Source organism: Brienomyrus brachyistius, chromosome 1, assembly GCF_023856365.1.
Source record: "Brienomyrus brachyistius isolate T26 chromosome 1, BBRACH_0.4, whole genome shotgun sequence".
NCBI classification, from domain to species: Eukaryota; Metazoa; Chordata; class Actinopteri; order Osteoglossiformes; family Mormyridae; genus Brienomyrus; species Brienomyrus brachyistius.
Window position 1 is genome coordinate 7,239,001 of NC_064533.1, and position 19,009 is coordinate 7,258,009.

The 19,009-nt window shown below is 45.0% G+C and overlaps 1 protein-coding gene across 5 annotated transcripts in view; it reads left to right on the plus strand.

The window, feature by feature from the left end:
* Window positions 1-19,009, plus strand: part of shank3a (SH3 and multiple ankyrin repeat domains 3a) — a 203,219-nt gene that overhangs the window by 37,853 nt on the left and 146,357 nt on the right. For 4 of the 5 annotated variants that reach the window (XR_007394607.1, XM_049006200.1, XM_049006202.1 and 1 more), the window contains exons 1-2: window positions 9,996-10,153; window positions 18,636-18,996. Coding sequence is in view for 4 of the 5 variants with exons in the window: in XM_049006200.1 (XP_048862157.1) it covers window positions 18,703-18,996 (294 nt within the window). In the remaining variant the exon portion in view is untranslated. Of the gene's footprint in view, window positions 1-9,995; window positions 10,154-18,635; window positions 18,997-19,009 lie in introns of those variants that run through there. The other variant, XM_049006201.1, reaches the window with a different exon arrangement.

The following is a 19,009-nucleotide window of genomic DNA, read 5'->3' on the forward strand; positions in this document are numbered from 1 at the left end:
TGAATGCGTTGCTGATGAGTACTTTAGTTACCCAGATGTAATGTCCACCTGGCACAGTGTGGATTGGCACCAGTGAACTTAGCTATGGCAGAATAATAAAGGATGCAAGGAAGATTTATGAAGGAGACCTTGATGAAGCCGAAAAGCTTCTTCTCATTTCATGTTCGTAATGTGAAATGGTTGGTTTTTACTGTCGACCTAAATAGACATGAGCTGGTAGATTATCCTGTAAGGGGAATGATCTAAATGTTTGGTCCATAGGATGTTTGGAGTTTATGCAAGCTGTGGATCCCCAAGCCATCGGCGTAAGTCTCTTTAAAAATAATGTTTTATAAACTTCTTTAAACTTGTCAGGCAGCCAGCGTGGCAGGCACAGGACTAATGCATTCACACATTCTGGTGCTAGTAAGAGCTGCAGCTGTGTTCTGTAGAAGAAGACACTTTAAGGGAGCTTTTGGGGGCCAGAACACGTAGTCCATAAGTATGGAACCGCTATTCCTCATCCTTCATACGCAGCATCCTGAGCTTGGCTGTTTGACGCAGATACAAGGCACTTTTGATGTATTCCTAGTATAAGAGCCCTCGTCTATTGTAATACTGAGGTCTTTAAAAAAAATCCACATTGACCCAGAAGTCATCCAGATTCTGCATACAGTATAGAAAAGTCTGTCTGAGCAACTTAGAGGCTGCTAATATCATTTCTGTGTTATCACCGTTCAGCAGAAGGAAATTCTTTCTTCCTATGTCCTTTATGTTCGGTTTAAACTTTGAGTTGAAACATTTGTCATGGTTTGACGGAGTTTTGGAGTGTCAGCAAAGTAGTAGTAATTAACAGAATGCTTGTAAATAATACCAGGATTTAATTTGGGATTGACCCAGAGGATATAATTCATGTGTTACATATGTACATGAGTGCAGATCCATCAAAGATATTAAATATCACCTGTCTACGATGACCAATGTCTGTCCGAATGGAAATACTAATTTATGGTGTCAAAAGCTGCCATTAAGTCCTTAAGCAGCCGACCAGAGATGCTGTCGCAGTAGAAAAGGAGTAAAAGCCATTAATTACTCTGACGAGAATTTTTGTGACATAACACCGACTGGACCACAACCAGAACACGTCATGCACATTTTTGGAACTGAAGAAGACAGACGGCTACTGGCCCAACACAAGATTTTAGATGGCAACAGATGGTTTGAGAGAGACCTTTGCTTTGGTAGATCATTCTGGAGCAGCACAGGCCTGATTCCGCCGATCGCTTAATTAAAAAACAAGACGCTCGGTGTGACATTTGTTTCTCAACAAATACACCCTTTACTTGCTATTCAGCTTAAGCCAAGCCCTCTGGCTTATTAAGACAAATTGTGTAATGTAATTGCCATGTTTTTTGTATTTGTTCTTAAATCTTTTCTTAATCACATTAAAGTTGGAGCCCAATTAGGGGAGGGGGCTGATATGAATGAACAAAATAGAGCTTGACAAATTTAATTCCCCACAGTGTCAGGATGATACGGACCTAAGTGCACTTAGAACTTGTCTACTGTATTTTGTTGAAAGTGACTTTCACTAACTTTCACTGGTCAAGACAAGCACAGCAGCAGACAGGTGATTAAGTTTAAGCATGGAGATTGCAACATGGGTTTCGCAACATTATGGGTCCCAGGGGATTCGTAATGAAATGCAAATGAGAAGATCTCCTGAATAATGATCCTTAATTAGAGATCTCTCTGCACCAATGGAGATGCAGCTGGTGCCATGATGCTTTTTACGGAGATCACTCACTTGATAGTGGACCTTCTAAAAGCACCTGAACACTAAGTTATCCCTCGTGTTCATGAGTTTGTTGAGGATCATGCTGGAATCTGTTGACTACAGAGTTACAATTGGTTTCATAGTTTTCCATCCTCAACATGACTCCCGAACCCTGATTTTCATTTCAGCTGCTATCTCGTCTGTCTAGAAGTTGATGCTATGTTGTATTTGATAGATGGTACTGCATATAAAATACATATATTGGGAAACATTGCTACCGCATGACTTATAAAGAATGTGAAATTAAGTCACGTTGCTATGGCAGGTGGGAGTGACTCAGGAGGTTGCTGTGATTGGAAGGTCGCAGGTTCAAATCCCAAAGTCGGTAGAGTGATGTCACCATCGGGTGCTTAAGCAAGTCTCTTAATCCCCAATTGCTACAGGGACTGTCTGACCCCGCTTTATCAATCGTACATTGCTTTAGAAAAAGCATCTGCTAAAAAATGCAATGAAATAACACATTAAAACCGGAAAAGCACTGAAACCGGTGTAAATGCAGTTTATGTGACAGTAATTCTCAGTTTTGGCTCCATTTACTTTTGTTTCCTTCATAACATGTGGGCCAGCCACCCAAGATAGTTGTTTTTATTTATCTACTCTATCATTTGGACATAATATGCTGGGCTCTGTAACAGCAACACAGTTTCAGCGTTTTCACATTGGATGATGTTTGCTGTTCGTGGCGTATGAGTCAAAGGACGATCAGTTCCATCCTTGTTAGTTTTACTTCTGCGGCATCTTGTTAATGATAAGCTCACATTTACAGTGTTCCCACGCAGTTTGTGGAAATGCCTGAAGCATTTTTTGTGAGGGAAAAATAGAAATTAGCCTTTGTGTGTGCAGTCATTTAAAGTGAGTGCAAATCATGGATTGAGGCTTCCTTGGCCATTGCTGTGCCATTATGAGACAAGAATGTGTCAAAGGAGATTCATGCTGTTGGTCATACCCACTACAAAACCACTAACATTCTGCTGAAAGACACATCACCGCTCCATGTCTGTTCCTCCTTACGCTGCTGGGTAGATCACAGTAAATCACGGCCATGTTTTGTAGTGTTTCCCGAGTGACATTGACTTATCTGCCCATGATTCATCCACTTGCGTCAAGGCGAGTCCTTCACTTGTGAAAATTCACAGAACCAAATGTCACTTCCGTGTTTTTTTTTTCCCATGTCCACAAATATCGTCGTCAATGTTTGCCATAGCTGCACACATCCATATCCAAGGGAGCAGTGTGGGGTTCAGTGGGTTAGGACTCCAGGGGCGGCAGAGCAATTTCACCGTTGGGCCCCTGAGCAAGACTCTCAACCCCAAATTGATCCAGGGACTGTCTGACCCTGTTTTCTCAAAGTACATCTGTTTGGACATGGCCCGTCTGTGACATGTGAAGTAAAGGGTGTGTTTAAAACAAGCAGGACTCTTCTCTGTGACCTTCCAGCTGGATGATGGGAGTTGGCAGAGACTCCAGGTAAATCCGCACAGTCCCATCCATTTCTCTGTAATAGCTAATTCAGTAGATTGAATCTGTTGATTTACGTTTTAACTGATCCCTTCTCCTAGAACGTGGGGAGAGGAAGAGTGAGGCTTGGGTCCTCCATGCACAAGTTGCATTTATGGTTCTTACTCCAGGCTGATCCATTTTATTACAAGTCTAGACAGGCTTTTTAGACAGTACCTTTTGTGCAGCATTAAGGCTCCTTTGATCGGCGGCTCCCATTCTGCCGGGGTGTTTTTTCCGGCTCATGTGTTGACATGAAGTGAAGATGGAGAGCTGGGGGTGGCTGTGAGCAGGACGTGGTAACACCAGATGCCTGAATGTTCCTGCGGGTATGTCCGTCCCCTGCCCCTGCCCGTGCCTGTTCTCTCACCACTGCGTCCTGGCACCGGGGTTTCCATAACAACACGCCTTGTAGCTGTGGATGTCCCTGTGATCTCCCTTGTTATATAAGAGGAGCGAGGGAGAGCCGAACGAGAGATGCAGGGCTGCATTGGTGCCCCATTTACGAAGACACCGAGTCCGACTGCTACTGTGTCTATGGGAAAACATAAATCCACAAAAACCAATGTCTTAATTACTGTGCCACCTTATGGCCTAATTCAACCCAAAATATTCATATAAAGATGAATAGACAATATAAAGTAAAAATACATAAAACAAATTAACTTACACTTTACTTTTGAAAAGGAACATGGATGGTGTGAGGGAGACAAGAGAGAGGAGAAGAGAAAGGTTATTTTGTAGGGCGACTTTCACTATAACTAATGGAATCATTGCTATCTGTTGACTTTTTGTGAGACGTTAGCAAGGAACCTATCCAATGACAGCTGCTTCTGCCTCCTTTTCGATTTCGTGGAAATGTGGACATTGCATTGTCATTAAACAGATTCATCACTTGTACTGCTACGCCCTTATTCGGGTGGTGCTTTTCTACTAAATTTTGACTATACGAGTGAGGCTCTCTGACTGAGACAGAGTATGGGAAATGATTACCCACAATTCCACAGTGAGAGAGAGAAAGAAGAATCATCGGCTCGGTTGTGATCACGTGACGCTAGGCAGACAAAGCTTATATAGACCAAATTACTCGTAATCCAAGGTTTTACTGTATTTATGAGAGTTTTCTGTGGCAATGATTTCATTTTTCTTCTTTTTTTTTTTTGATTTGCACGTAACTCAACATGCTCTGCCCAAAAACGCTGTCCCTGACCTGACAAAGTTTTCATATAACTGTTTTGTGAAATCTCTGCATGCCTGATTTGTACCTTGCATTTCTGAGCATGCGCAGTACTATATAATACTGCATATTTTATGATTCGTGGCCAATTTATACTACAGCTGTAATCGGGCCTTAAAATTCGAACCCGGCCCAAGCCCGTGTAAAAGTATAGAAATTAAGCCCGAAACCGGCCGAACCCATCGGATCCCGTCGGGTTCTGGCAAAGATCTTCAGCTCTACACCTGACCACTCATTTACCACGCAAGCCGTAGTGCAAGCCCGAACCCAGCCCGAGCAGGTGTAAAATGGTAGAAATTAACCCCGGGTCCTGTCAGGTCCCGTCGGGTTCGGGCAAAGATCTTCAGCTCTAATTCATACCACTTGATTTCACTACCCAACTTTATTCTGTTAATGCATTCATGCATCTGTTAATGTATTAATGCATCTGTTAGTGCATTCTGTTCATTTTGTGTGCTGTTTGTGAGCGATCTCCACCTGCTCAGAACGTTATACATGAAGAAAAGATCCACCCTATCTTCTGAAAATCAATGACCAGAATTAACTGCAAATTTTAGTTTTAGCAAAGAAATCTCTTTTGTTTATTTATACGTGCATATATTTTTAATTAAATGCTAATTCTTATAATATGATTGTTTCCTTTGTTTATTTAGCAAAATTTTACAATGATTTTTTTTTGGCTGGAACCAGTTATCATTTTTTTTTACATTTATATGGGAAAATACCTCCCTCTTTATGATTTCACGATCAAAGAGCAATAATTTGGAACGAATTAGCTTGTAAAGTCAAAAACTACCTATGCAGGGTAGTGCACAAATACAAGTTACTATGCAAAACAGTGCCTTTTCAATGGTGTATTGCAAATGCTGGCCAGGATAAGCTAGATCCTTGTTCATATGTTTTCCTGGAAGTAAGTTTGACATGATTTAAAATAAATAAATAGATGTTTTTTGCCTTATGATGATGACCATGATAATAATGATGATGGTCATGATTACATTCACAGTTGAGTTATTCTCTTTAATTTGAGTATTGTATTTCCTGTCAAATACATTAACTTTAATGTTTACCAAGTAAAAATGCAATACGGGACGTTTCTATTGCTCCCTGGAAACCAAATGTCATCCCCCGGTCCTGCTTTAAATTGACAGGTGACCTTTAGTCGTTCCGGAACTCTTGATGCGCGCTGCCATGGTTCGATGGTCCTGGCATCAGTCAGCTGTCCTCACCTGGATGAGTTTAGGACCAAGTTCAAGGACGTTATCGCAGGCAGTTATTCTAGCAGAGGCAGGCTGCCACTGACTCAGATCCCGTGTTTACCTGGGGGCAGGTGGGGGGGGGGGGGCATATAAATATGCAATTACCCTGTTAAGAGAGATCACAGAATTTGTGAAAGGGAACAGGTCTGGCTGTGGGAAGAGGTCCGAATGATTCATTCGGCGCTGCTGTACATGCTCATGCCGGCAAGGCAGGGATGCGCGAGCTGCTCGGGATTAGCCAGCCGGCTCCTCCGGGCGTCTCCTGCAGGCACTGCTTCCAGCGCTCGCCCCCCCCCGACATTCTGCTGAGCGTTATCTGCCAGGATGCCCTCGGAAGCGGAGCCGTGACAGTCTGCTTTCCCTGCCGTGAAAGGAATTGCGAAGAAGTATCTGGTGTATTTCCACGTGACCGCTCAGAAATCATTTCCCTCTAACCCTAAAGATTCAAAATATAATAATAAATAAATAAATTACATGCCACTCATGGCTTATGGCTGTAGAAGATGATGCCTGTGAGGTTCTGAACAGTGGTGGTAAATAATTGCAATATGTTTCAGAGCAGTGTGGAAGTGACTGCATTTAGGAAATGGGCACAGAGGCAGGGAAAGTCCAGACACATTTAACTTTTTAGTAATCAGAAGGTTGATGGTTCAAATCTTTGGTCGCCAAAGTGATTTCACTGGCAGGCCCTGAGCAAGTTCCTTAACCACAACTGCTTCAGGCACTGACTGACTCAAAATAAGTATGTCACTTTGGATTAAAGCATCTGCTAAATAAATGGGTGTAAAGCAGAGCAACATGGGGCCAACACCCGCACCCCTCCCCCCCCAATCTATGTGAAGTATCACACCTAAACACAGGTACAAGATCGAATCACCACAGATGCTTGTGGTTTTGGGAGGAGGGCTTCCTCCCTGTTTTATGGGGAGTCACGTGGACTGTCGCGGTCTAACACTTCAGATTAACTTGCCATTCAGAATGACAGTGAAGTACTCAGCTCGCTCCATTGCCGAAATTGACCAGCGTCTCGTAAGGAATCATCATTACCTGCAGACAGTTCGCAACCTCCCTTGGCACTCCTGAGCGAAGTCTGCCGAACAGACGCCCTGCTGAAGTTAATGACACGCCGACTTGTTTGATGCTCTTTACTGCGATCGGGCCTTCAGAAACCGAGCACTGTGAGCGTTATGCTTTTTACAGAGATACTCAGCAAAGAAAAACTGGCAATGACAATACAGCTACACCTATCCATCTCCCGCAGCCTTCTATCCAGTACCAGTCACAACGAGACTGGGGCCTGTGTCAGGCAGCCTGGAACAGGTATGAGGCACCCCGGACATCTTCAGTCCATCTCGGGATGCACACACGCAGAATTGCATACTACAGGCAAATTTAGAGGTGCCAGTTTTTGGAGGGAATGTGGCAGTAAGCTTGGGGACAGGAGGTATGAAGCCACAGTGCCCCCTTCGCCCCCAACACACACACACATACACCTCCATGCCCTCCCAGACAATTGCTTAGGTATTAGGTAAATTCTTCCCCCACAACTGGGATGAAGCGGTTCTTCTTCTCACTTCGGACTTTTTCTGGCTATTAGGCCATTACTTCTGCTTAAGAATAATGGCCAGTGCACCCGCGCTTCTGCAGGATATCGACTGTTTATTTCTTCCGCTCCTCTTGTTGTTATTCTTCGAGGAAAGCCATGCTGTCTTGGGAGGGGAACTGTGGAAGCAGCCGCTTCAGTAACTGCTTAAGGCGACGGCCTCATCGGGGCACTGCACCCGTGTCTCCAGCAAAGGCAGAATGGATCCAGCGGAGTCTAAGGCTATCTCTGCTTCTGCGGCTGAAATGTGCCGTTTGGCGAAACATCTGTCTGCACCTAAATTATTCAGCGCTTCGAGACATCGATTTCTTAGTCATTAGTGGTTGTAGTTCAACCAAAAAGTAGAGTTTTGTGGCACTTGCCATAGTTAGGGACTGGAAAAATGCCTTTGGGGGAATGTGTAAATCGACCTGGTCAACTTTAACCGGTGACATGGCGAAGTGTGTCTGAGCAACCCAGCTTAGTGAGCGCTGGTTAGCTGAAGAGCTAATCCTCAATGCAGGTGCTGTTACTAAGCTCTTTGTTCGCCCAGTGATGTGTCATAGCTATCTCGGAAAACATCTTGGAGATGCAGGGAGGTGGTATAAAAACAGGGAGATGAAAGTTGGCCATTAGCACCCATTAGTGGCTTGGTATGATCTCCCCGTTCCTCTTAATTAGACAGTGAGTATGATTGTGTCTTGTGGAGTGGGTAAGGAGCTCCTGGCTTGTCCGCATTGTGCTGCTATCCTCTCTGGCTTCTCACGTGCTTTTTTTTATGTCTGCTCCGGCCCCATGTGTTATTGTCATTCCTGCTGCGTTATCCTGACAGTGCGCCAACATTCATAGAGCGCTACAGACAAGTTGTGGATAATATGCACGACACCCATGAGCCATAACGTTAAAACCACCTGCCTAATATTGTGTAGGGCCACCAAAAAAGCTGTGACCCATAGAGACATGGACTCCACAAGACCTCTGAAGGTGTCCTGTGGTATCTGACACCAAGACATTAACAGCAGATACTTTAAGCCCTGTAAGTTATGAGGTCAGGCCTCCATGGATCGGGCTTGTTTGTCCAGAACATACCACAGATACTCAATTGGATTGAGATCTGGGGAATTTGGAGGCCAAGTCAACACCTTGAACTCTTTTTCATCTTCCTTAAATCATTCCTGAACAATTTTTGCAGTGTGGCAGAGTGCATTATCTGAAAGCTGAAATTAGCTGAAAGATCCACTGTCATCAGGGAATACCATGAATGCCGTGAAGTGGTGTTTAGGTAGGTGTCAGAGTAACATCCACATGAATGCCTGGACCCAAGGTTTCCCAGCACAACATTGCCTAGAGCATCTCACTGCCTGGTTTACCTTCTTCTCATGGTGCATCCTGGTACTATTCTCTTCCCCAAGGAAATGACACATGTGCACCTGGCTGTCCACATGATATAACACAAAATGTGACTCATCAGACCAGGCCACCTTCTTCCATCGATCCATCGTCCAATTCTGCCGCTCACATGCCCATTGTAGGCACTTTCGGTGGTAGATAGGGGTCAGTATGGGCACTCAGACCGGTCTGCAGCTAAACAGCCCTGTACACAGTAAGCGGCGATGCACTGTGTGTTCTGACGCCTTTCTATCATAGCCAGCATTAGCTTTCTCAGCAATCTCTGCTGCAGTAGCTCTCCTGTGGGATCAGACCAGGCAGGCTGGCCTTCGCTCCCCATGGGCACCGTGATCCTCGAACGACCATGACCCCATCGCCGGTTCACTGGTTGGCCTTCCTTGGCCCACTGTAGGTAGTTACTGACCACTGCATACCGGGAACACCCCACAAGACCTGCTGTTTTGGAGAAGCTCTGACCCAGTTGTCTAGCCATCACAATTCGGTCCTTCTCATAGTCGCCCAGATCCTTACACTTGCCCAGTTTTACTCCTCTCTACACATCAACTTCAAGAACTGACTCTTCACTTGCTTAATATGTAATGGTACCCTTGATAGGTGCCATTATAATGAAATGATCAGTGTTATTCAATTCAACTCTCAGTGGTTTTAATGTTGGTTGATCAGTGTACAGTCAGGGTGATGTTTATTTTATCACTTTGCTCTTTCATTATGGAGGATTTTGAGTTCCAGCAGGGTGGGTAGAGTGCTTCCACACACGGACAGAACACACATGCTTACACAGGCATTCACACACATGCTGATTAGACTACTGTATGTTTGTTGGGACTCGTCATTCATTTCTATCCTAATCCCAACAATGACAACCTTAAGGTTAGGGCTAGGTAGAGCTTAACTATTAGTAACAAAACAAAATACAAGAGTTTTGGCATTTTTAGTTTTTTGATTGCCTTCATAGATTTTTTTTATAAAACTGTGCTTCCTCTTGTCAGGAAATAATGTCCCCACAAGGTCAAAATAACAGGTTTTTATCACATTGTGTGGAGATAGTCATCTCCTGGGTCTACCTACTAAACTGATATCTCTCTGCCGACCCTTCGCCTCTTTTCCCATGTGGCTCAAGCCCCAGGGGAGGGAGGAAGCAGGGGCAAAGGCTGGCTGAGTCTGTCCTTCGATTCAGTCTGCAAACAAACCAAATTGAAGTCAAACATGGGACACCACTCGACACTGCACGCCAACATGCTTGCCTGGGATCATTAATGCGGCAATTCGCAGGCAGGAAGCTGCCTGCCTGAAGCGATGGCCCCGGAGCTGCTGTCCTCTTCCTTTAACCCTGGCTGGATCGAGCCGAGAACGTGAGTTCTAATTTCAGTGACCTTTCAGCATATACAGCCACTGGCAGAGACTAAACACTGGCTCTCGTTGTGCGTGGATGGCCTGCAACTTAGCTCAGGTGTTGTAGTAGACAGACGGATACAGCATGTGTTCAAACTAAGGAAGTTCATCGAATTCATTACAATATTTAGAGTTCATTAGGGTAAAGTCCTGGTGTTCATTTGCTGTGATAATACCCAAGCGGTCTTTTGTTTTGAATGTTGATGGAATCATTAGCAAAGACTGCCTGGCTTATTGGATATTAATCGGTCGCCTCCCCAGCACCGTGATTCCCACTAACGGCCAGTTTGTCCTCCCCGGCTGTCCTTCCCTATGTCCCACTCTGAGTGACAAGCGTGCTCCGTAAATCGCGTCAACTCTGTTGCCATGCTTCCGACTGTGACTCAGTTTCAGAACGAGGTGGCCATTTTGTTTTTTTCTGTCTCTGAGTAGCGGCTTCCGGCGTTAAAGCCGATTCCTGCGCCGGCGGCTTTGGCCGTGTGTGTGACAGACCTGTGTGAATCACAGAGTGGATAAATAATGAGTAAATGGTGCGTCGCTCCTTTGTGTAATGTATCCAGATGAGTTTTCTTCGAGTGGTTTCACACAACGCCAACACTAATACGCTCACTGAATAAGCCCCCCCCCACCCAGCCCCCCCGGACTGCTGCACGCTTAGCGAGAACAGCTTGGTTTCCTTTTCACCACAAGATTTATTCACACCTGGAGTCACCTTGCAAGTAGTTTGTCGACAGTCTGCAGCGTGATTTTAGCTGGGGGAGGAAGTTTTTGGGGGCCTAGAGAGACACCTTTGCTGGCTTTGACCAGTGGGAGGCGAGCTGCTTCCAAAGAGCGCAAACACATTTACCAGACAGAATGAGTCCCGTATTGCCCTGACAGGCAAAGGCTATGGAAACAATAAAGAATAAATATGATTACCGTTATATGCTACCTTAGCTTGATAATTAAATGGCACTGACAGGTGACCTTTAAAATAGAGTGTACCGCAGAACTCTTTGCTCTCTCTTAAAAAGCTCGCTTGCCCTACAGTTGATGTTCGTGGAACTTGCCTATGCATCCCTGACTGAGGGTGAATTGGATGATAGAGCAGAACCGTGTTTCCTTCCTGCACATTCTACACATATGTCCTTAAAAATTGTCCTGTTCAGAGCCAGGGTCCGGAGGTCCGCTGGCAGTGTGAGCAGGCGTGATCCTGCACCAGCCACATGTTGGTGCCTCATTGGCCTAACAACTGTGAAAGAGTTTGATGTATGAGATGGCAGAACAGACATTTCACAGTGAAATGATCTGCAGAAAATCGGGTTTGTGAGGAGTGGTGCTGAACTGTCTCACCCAGGAAGCCTTGTCTTTTCAGGGTAAATGACACTATTTAACAGAAAAAATACATTTTTGGATTATAATAATATCATATTATAATAATATCTTTTAGAATTAAAAAATTTGAAACAAGGTGAAACTTGTCTACGTTTTATTTGTAAATATTCTTGATCTTATAAAGTCCGTAAAAATATATTAATTAAATATTAAAGTGTATACCTTGTTTAATGGCTGTAGGTGAGTATGTACTTTATTTACCCAATTGAATAATTTATTTAGCTACGGAAATTAACAGCCACTCTTGGAAATACAGACGCTGACTGGTGGGTCTGAAACCCCGCCCCCTTTAGCTGTCAGCTCTTAACGTATGATTGGCTCTCGGATATCATTTAATCCAGTGTGACCGTTATGACTTTCTTTTCCGTATTACACTTTTCTAGTTTAAATAAGTCTCTGAATACTCTAAAGTGTCGACTGGAAATGCATCTTCACATCTATGTTCTCGAGCTGTCATGTGGCGATGGCACTTCAACAGAATTTGGGTTGCATGCTTATCTGTTCGGTTTACAGTGACTACTTGGATATAAAGAACATTCTTTCTTTATAACAACAACATTTTAAGTGTATAAATGTAACTTACCCACTTCCCTCAAAGAGAAACTTTACTGCACAAAGCTGCTTTATTACTTTTCACGAGATTCGCTATCTAAATTTCGTCTGATTTAACCTGTGTTGTTCACATGATTTCTCTGAAAATCGCTATTGATGAAATAACCGGCAATAAAGTAATTTTAATGGCATGAAAAATTACTTTTTATTCGTAAAAGTTCTCGATCATATAAAGTCGGTAAAAATATGTAAATTAAATATTAAAGTGTATTTTTTGTTTAATGGCTGTAGGTGAGTATGGACTTTATTTATCCGATTGAATAATTTATTTAGCTACAGAAGTTAACAGCCACTCTTGGAAATCCAGACGCTGACTGGTGTGGTCTGATTTAACCTGTGTTGTTCACATGATTTCTCTGTAAATCACTATTGATGAAATAACCGGCAATAAAATAATTTTAATGGCATGAAAAATTATTTGAAACAAGATCACTGGAGGTCACAGCAACACCTCTCCCAGACTCTGCTGAGCTCTTTTTTTGCACCTGGAGAGGTGATTTCTCTTGACTTCCTTGGGACTTTGATCTGGGACGGCTACAACTGGAACCAAATCTACCCGGCTACTGTTTCATCGCTTATCTGCTTTCATCTCGTCTACTTGAAATCTGCCTGTGTTGCTGTTTCTGGTTGCTGTCGGTAACCAAGATGCTGCTGCCTTCCCTCTAACACCCTGCTGTTATACGCATGCATTGTGTTGTGAAAGCCTGTGAATTTGGATTAGGAATTAAGGTGACCAGTCCTTTTGGAAAGCACCAGAGTGGACAGATGCAGAACACAGGAGTTCAGGGATCGAAGTGACACGTCGTAGTTGTTTTTCGGATGGGCAGGGATATCTCTGTTGTACCCAGCTACTCCATTAAGTCGATCAATAGTTTTGTTTTAGAAGATAACAAATGGCCCTCGTGAGATTGGAAGGAAGTCTATTGGCTTTTAATGAATGGTGTCATGCGAGTGATTCAGTCATTTAATCAGGTGCCGCGGTACAAAGTGATACTTGGGAACCTTCATCTTTTTCGAGCAGACGGAATATTCAGTGTCCAGGCGAAAATTAATATTCCTTATGCTCCGGCATCATCCATCCATCTCTCATACCACTTACCTTCCCACTTCCTCTGAGGCCTGTCCCAGGAAGCATGTGACAAAGGGGCTCCTGGATGGACCACCAGTCCACCACAGGCCCCACTCTCACCATGCTGCCGGACAGTTTTATGAAGCCAGGACCAGGAATGAAAATGCTGACGGTGGAGGTGTGAGGTCACGCCGTCAGCCGCCACGCCACCCCTCTGTCCCCATCAAATGTCAAATTCTCCCGTTCATATAGAATGTTGTCCAAAAAATATACATATTTATAAATATACTAATATGTACTGTACTGTAATATGTCTGTTTACCAAAGTCAGGATTTTATCATCTCATCATGTTTAGGCTGCTCAGCAGAACAATATTTAAAACCTTTCAGCAATCTTTGCTTTATTGTTATGCTTTGGAAGGAATGATGTAAACAAAAAATAATGGCACTTACAACATATCAGGGACTTTCGTGATTATGAGCAGTTATGACTGGTGCATTTCATTTGATATTTATTGCTGTTATAAGCAAGAGACTATTAGAGGAGGAGCTTGCATAACAATGCATTGCGCAGTGAGGCTGCCCACAGCAGGATCCCCCTAGCAGCCTTGGCCAAGAATTGAACGGTGGCTTTGATTTACATCCGCATGCTGGCTTACGTGGCTATGATGTCAGACTTATTTTTAGCGCCAGCCGTTCATGAATTATTTGCGCCTCATGCTGTTAGACTCCGGAGACCGGCCCAGTGGAGGCCAAGACCTGTCGAGTGCAGCTAAACTTCGGGGACCGGCCCAGTGGAGGCCAAGCCCTGTCGGGTGCTGCTAACGTCTCCATCCCGCCTTACGTTCCGCGTCCTCCTTATCAGTCCGAGTGCGAAGTCAGCCACTCCTGTGCACAAAGGAGTAGCAGCGCCAGCTAATGAGCAGAGACGTCGGAGGGGATTGCATGCGAAGAGCAGATTTGCATCCGGAAATTGAAGCCCGCCTGCTGAAAACAACAAACGAGGAAGATGGTGTTCAAGGTTGCGGGAAGAAAAGTCGCGTTCCTCAAGTGCAGTAATCACTTCGCACAGTCTCTGTGGCTCACTGGAGACTGCGTCCGGATGGCATCTTGCATATCGGAATTCGTACCTGTGTCCATCTGGCCCTTTTTTGCTCCCCTTAGGCTCTTTCGAGTGTTCTGGATTAGATAGTCATAGATAGTTCTGGATTAGATAGTCATAGATAGTTCTGGATTAGATAGTCATAAGCTTCCACTTCCACCATGAAAGCAACAGAAACTGAAAACAAAGATGATGCTTGATGCCTGATTGCAATTGATTCCATTTAAGAGCATAATGAGTATCTCTGTGACCAGTGTATATGGTACCTATGATAGTATTCAGTAAGTTATAGTGTATTTAGTACTAGTGGCAATTTAAATGAGCAAGTTGGGGGATGAATGAGCTTCCCTTCAGTCTTTAGATGTCCAACTGAGAAATCATCTGATGCCTTTTAGCTGTTCTTCAGCTTCCTACAAGGTGACTTTCATGAAAAGGCCACTGTTTACAGACTAGCACGCCCTTAACTACAGAGGCACTTTGTGACTTCTTCAAAGCTGTAGAAGAGAAAACGAGCGGTTTTCCCACCCTAAATATCAGCAAAAATGCTTCTTTATAAACACATCAGTAAATGTGAACATTGGTCGTTTAAATTGCTACTTACCCTACGCTTCTGTCTCAACTGCACTGTGTTTTCCATGATTAATTAGAATCCGTTTCACTGTTGACACGTGACATTTATACTCCACAAGCAGCTGCGGTAAATAAGAAGTTAAAACAGACGTTAAAATCCTTAACAAATGAGTGCTGTGCAGTAGAATTTGTTTTTTGTGCTGGAGTTCGCTCACTGCGAACCCCCATCGTGCTGCATGTGAAGAAGTGTCTTTGTTAAGGTGTTGACCAATGGGCATGTGCTTGAATCAATGACGCTAATGAACTGATGTTATCTGGATCCCCATGGCATCATGCATCCCGGTCACATAGCCTGCATGTTCACCTTCACTCCAAGCTCAAAGGGTTACTCCTGTGGTCCCGTGCTTGCAGGGACACCAGCTGTTGCTCGTATGGCCTCATAACTTCCACACGCGATGGTTATTAATGACCGCGTTGCCGGCTGGGAAGTGAGGAGCATCACTTTCTGGGAGACACCAAGCAGGGTGCCACACAAACATGTAATTTCTTGGAATTTTAGTGCTAGCCCGGTTATTTCGTTGCCATTTGCTTTCTTGTATCCCAGCCAAACTCAGCCGAAACAGTGTCGGCAGGTTTATCTCTGTTGAGATGTAATCTGTTTCATCAATGGTCTTAACGGCGGAGTCTGGTCCTCCTCACCTCCAAGCCAGGAGGGCAGTGGGACTACTTAGCCACTGCGATGGGTCATGGTTATAAAAGATTGTTTCTCAGAAAACAACTTGTCCATTGCGTGTAGTGAGACGTTCTCTCCTTACAGCTCCAGCTGAAGTACTGCCCTCCCCCAACCCACCCCAAGCACTGATGTGTGTAATTCATGTGATGCAGTATCAACAAAATTACAGTCCTGTCACAGAGCAATTTAATTAAGACTTTAGTTAGTTATCATTTAACTACTATTAGTTCACTATGATTATTAGTGACACCCACATCTTTGCCATGCTTAGTATGCTTAGCAAGATGTATTTCATCTCTAATTTATAGTTTATTATTCATAGATAGTGTAATATTTCTAAATATTATTATTTATTACATTATTGGTATTTTATTAGTTGTATATTAACACGTACGTCCAACACACAGTTGAATTTTTTTCTTTTTTTGCATGCCCAGTTTGTTCTAGCTTGAACTGTTAATATTAACTCCCTTGGGAACAATAATGTGCAGGTAGGTAGTGTATCCTGGATCCTTAGCCACTACGCCACCTGCTGGCCAATATTTATGACATGGCAGTTGTCCTGGGTTGAGTCCTTCAGGCAAAATGATGAACATCCCAGAGATCTGAGATGTTTAATGAGCAGGTTAAACTGTCGCCGTTCGTGCCACAGGGTCAGCAAGCTGTGCTTCTATTTTATGGCACCCTGCTGATGTAGGCGCATTGCCCACAGGACTGGCCATCTCTGGATTGGCTTTTCATAGTGGGCCGCTGGGCACCCGTAAGCGTTGCTGTGTTAATCTGGTGAATGCTAGGATCGCAATAAGAGCTCAGAGACATGAATGTTAAGGAACTGTGGCTCTTTTCTCAGACGAGCACTTTGAGCTGTCGGATCCTGGTATTCCTCGCGCTGGTGTTTCTCCAGTAACCGGCAGTTAATATGCATACGCATTCTATAAATTCTGTATATGCGCTATGTATATGAATTATTCACTTTCTTCCTTGAGCCCGGGTCCTTTGGGAAGCTGCTTATCATTCCACCCACCGCTCCCGCCAATGGAGCCTCCGTGTTGTGTTGGAGGGGGGGCTGGCTTGCGGGGGGTGCTCTCCGCCTTGGCGTGCGGCGGTCATAGAGCCACCACAAGGAAGGTTAAAGGGGAAGGGAGGGGGGCATGGCCTCTGTCCCCGGGTTACGGCCAGGCAAATCATGTTCTTTATTCAAGAGGCCCTCTTCACCTGTGGGTTCTTAGTGTCTGTGTCGTTAATTGCAGCGATTGTGTTAGATCACATCTCAGATGATGTAACATATATGAAACATGCCATCTCCTGGGCTATTTCAGAGCGTTCAAGGTCTCTCGGTGACTTCCTGTCCCACGCATTTTAAAAATGCCTTTAATGTGTAGGTTTGTTGGGCTTTGTCACAACTCTGTCGCCTTTAAAAAGCCAAACCGCTGAGGTGTTTCCTGTCCCAACACCTGTGCCTTGGCTCCCTTATGCTGCCCATCGCCCAGCCAAACTTCCCCTTCTCCCCTGCGTCGCTACGAGAGACGCCTGCTGTCCGTATGGCTCCGGATGGCTCTGCTGCTCCCCCTTTATTCCTCAGTCTATGTTTAGCCCTCAGAGTTTTTTAGGTGTCAGGAAAGTTGCCGTGTCAATAAACAGCGGCTCTTTCACAGTATCCTCCTTATCGCTTCAGTTTATCTCCTGCCTCACCCCGCCCTTGGCTTTTATTCTCCTCTCAGTATGAGTGGTCTTAGGCCTTTGCTGGCTGGCTTTAATTAAAACTTTATAAACTGAGAGATCCGGGCTGCGTCTTTGCCGCGTGACCCATATGCACACTTATGCGTCGGCCCAAACTCCCTGGTTTGAACCATTTTTAAAGACAAGCCCTTAAATTCCTTAAAAGCTCAAGTCTCCTTTTTCTGAATGCTGTCGAACCCGTGCTCATGGAGAGAGATGCGCCTGTGGCACTCGCCAGAAATCTGCCGGCTATGCCACCGCGACATGAGGGCATTCTGTGATGTTCGAGATGGGAGCCCAGACCCATCGCAATGGCATTTGGTCCCGATGTGACTGTATACAGGTACCGTAATGTGGGATCGGTGTTCGTGATGGGCTGGGGAATGATGAGGGACTTTTTAATGGATGCCAGCGTGAGCGTTTATTTATTACGTCCCTGTGGATGGATTCGCACATTAATTCAACCAAATTATCTCTCATTATTTCAAAATGTTTACTTCAATCTGAGCAGAACATTAGTTGTGGGATAATTATAACACTTTGCAAAAGCTTATGGGATTGCAAACCTAATGCCGATTTTTAAAGCGTGTTTACTTATAAAAGCATATTTCCTTTCAGTGTGAGCGATACGGCCATCACTCTCGCCGCCTTTGTTTGGACATGTCACTGGATCGATGTGGCACCGGTTCTTGCCGCATGATGTCACCCAGGCGACTCGAATGTTTGGGCGTCCATGATGGGCTGTTATGGGCCGATTGTACATGTCTGTATCGGCTTTACTATAATATGCTATAGATCCGCAGTGGCCATTTTCATCAGCCTGCTTATGCTTGCCCTGCTATTTGCATATATATTACTATAAAATAAATTACCCACAAATAACGAGCCTGCACAAAGGAAAGGTGATTAATGACATTTCAGCCTGATTATACTGATGGCAGCAGTGCCTATAGGGACATTTTGCACATTCTCCCTAATCCGGGCTTATCTTTCATCCCCCCCCCCATCATCTGAAATAGACCGTACTGTTTTTTTCCTCCTTGGCAGTCTTTTATATATTCTTACTGCATTTTTGCTTGCTTGCAGAACCACCCCCCCCCCAGTAAACACCTGTATCGTCTCGCGGTCTCCGTTCTATGTCCTGGCCGCTCTCCCTGTATCACTTTCGGCCCCGTTTCTCTTCCTTGCCTAACCTCGCTCCTTTCTCTGCCCCCCCCGCGTCCCCCCCCCCCCCCCCCCCCCCCCCCCGTCCCCTCCCCACAGCTGCTCCCTCCCGGCGAGGCGATGAGAGCCCTCTGAAGTGAGCGCGGCCGAACCCCTCTCACGGAGCATGCCTCTGAGTCCGGCAGCCGGCAAACATGAGCCAGCGGGGCAGCAGCGGAGGCAGGAGGCAGCGCAGACGCAGCAGTGGCAGCAGCAGACGCAGCAGTGGCAGCAGCAGACGCAGCAGCCGCAGCCGTGCACGGCCAACGGCGACCAGGCCGACTCCGACAGCTCCAGGGACGAGCCCATCTACGACAACGTCTGCGCCCTGGCCGAGACCATGACCTACGGCGAACCCATGGAGGAGCCCCAGGGCAACACGGTGGTTATCCGCATAGGCATCCCGGACCTGCAGCAAACTGTGAGTGGTCTCA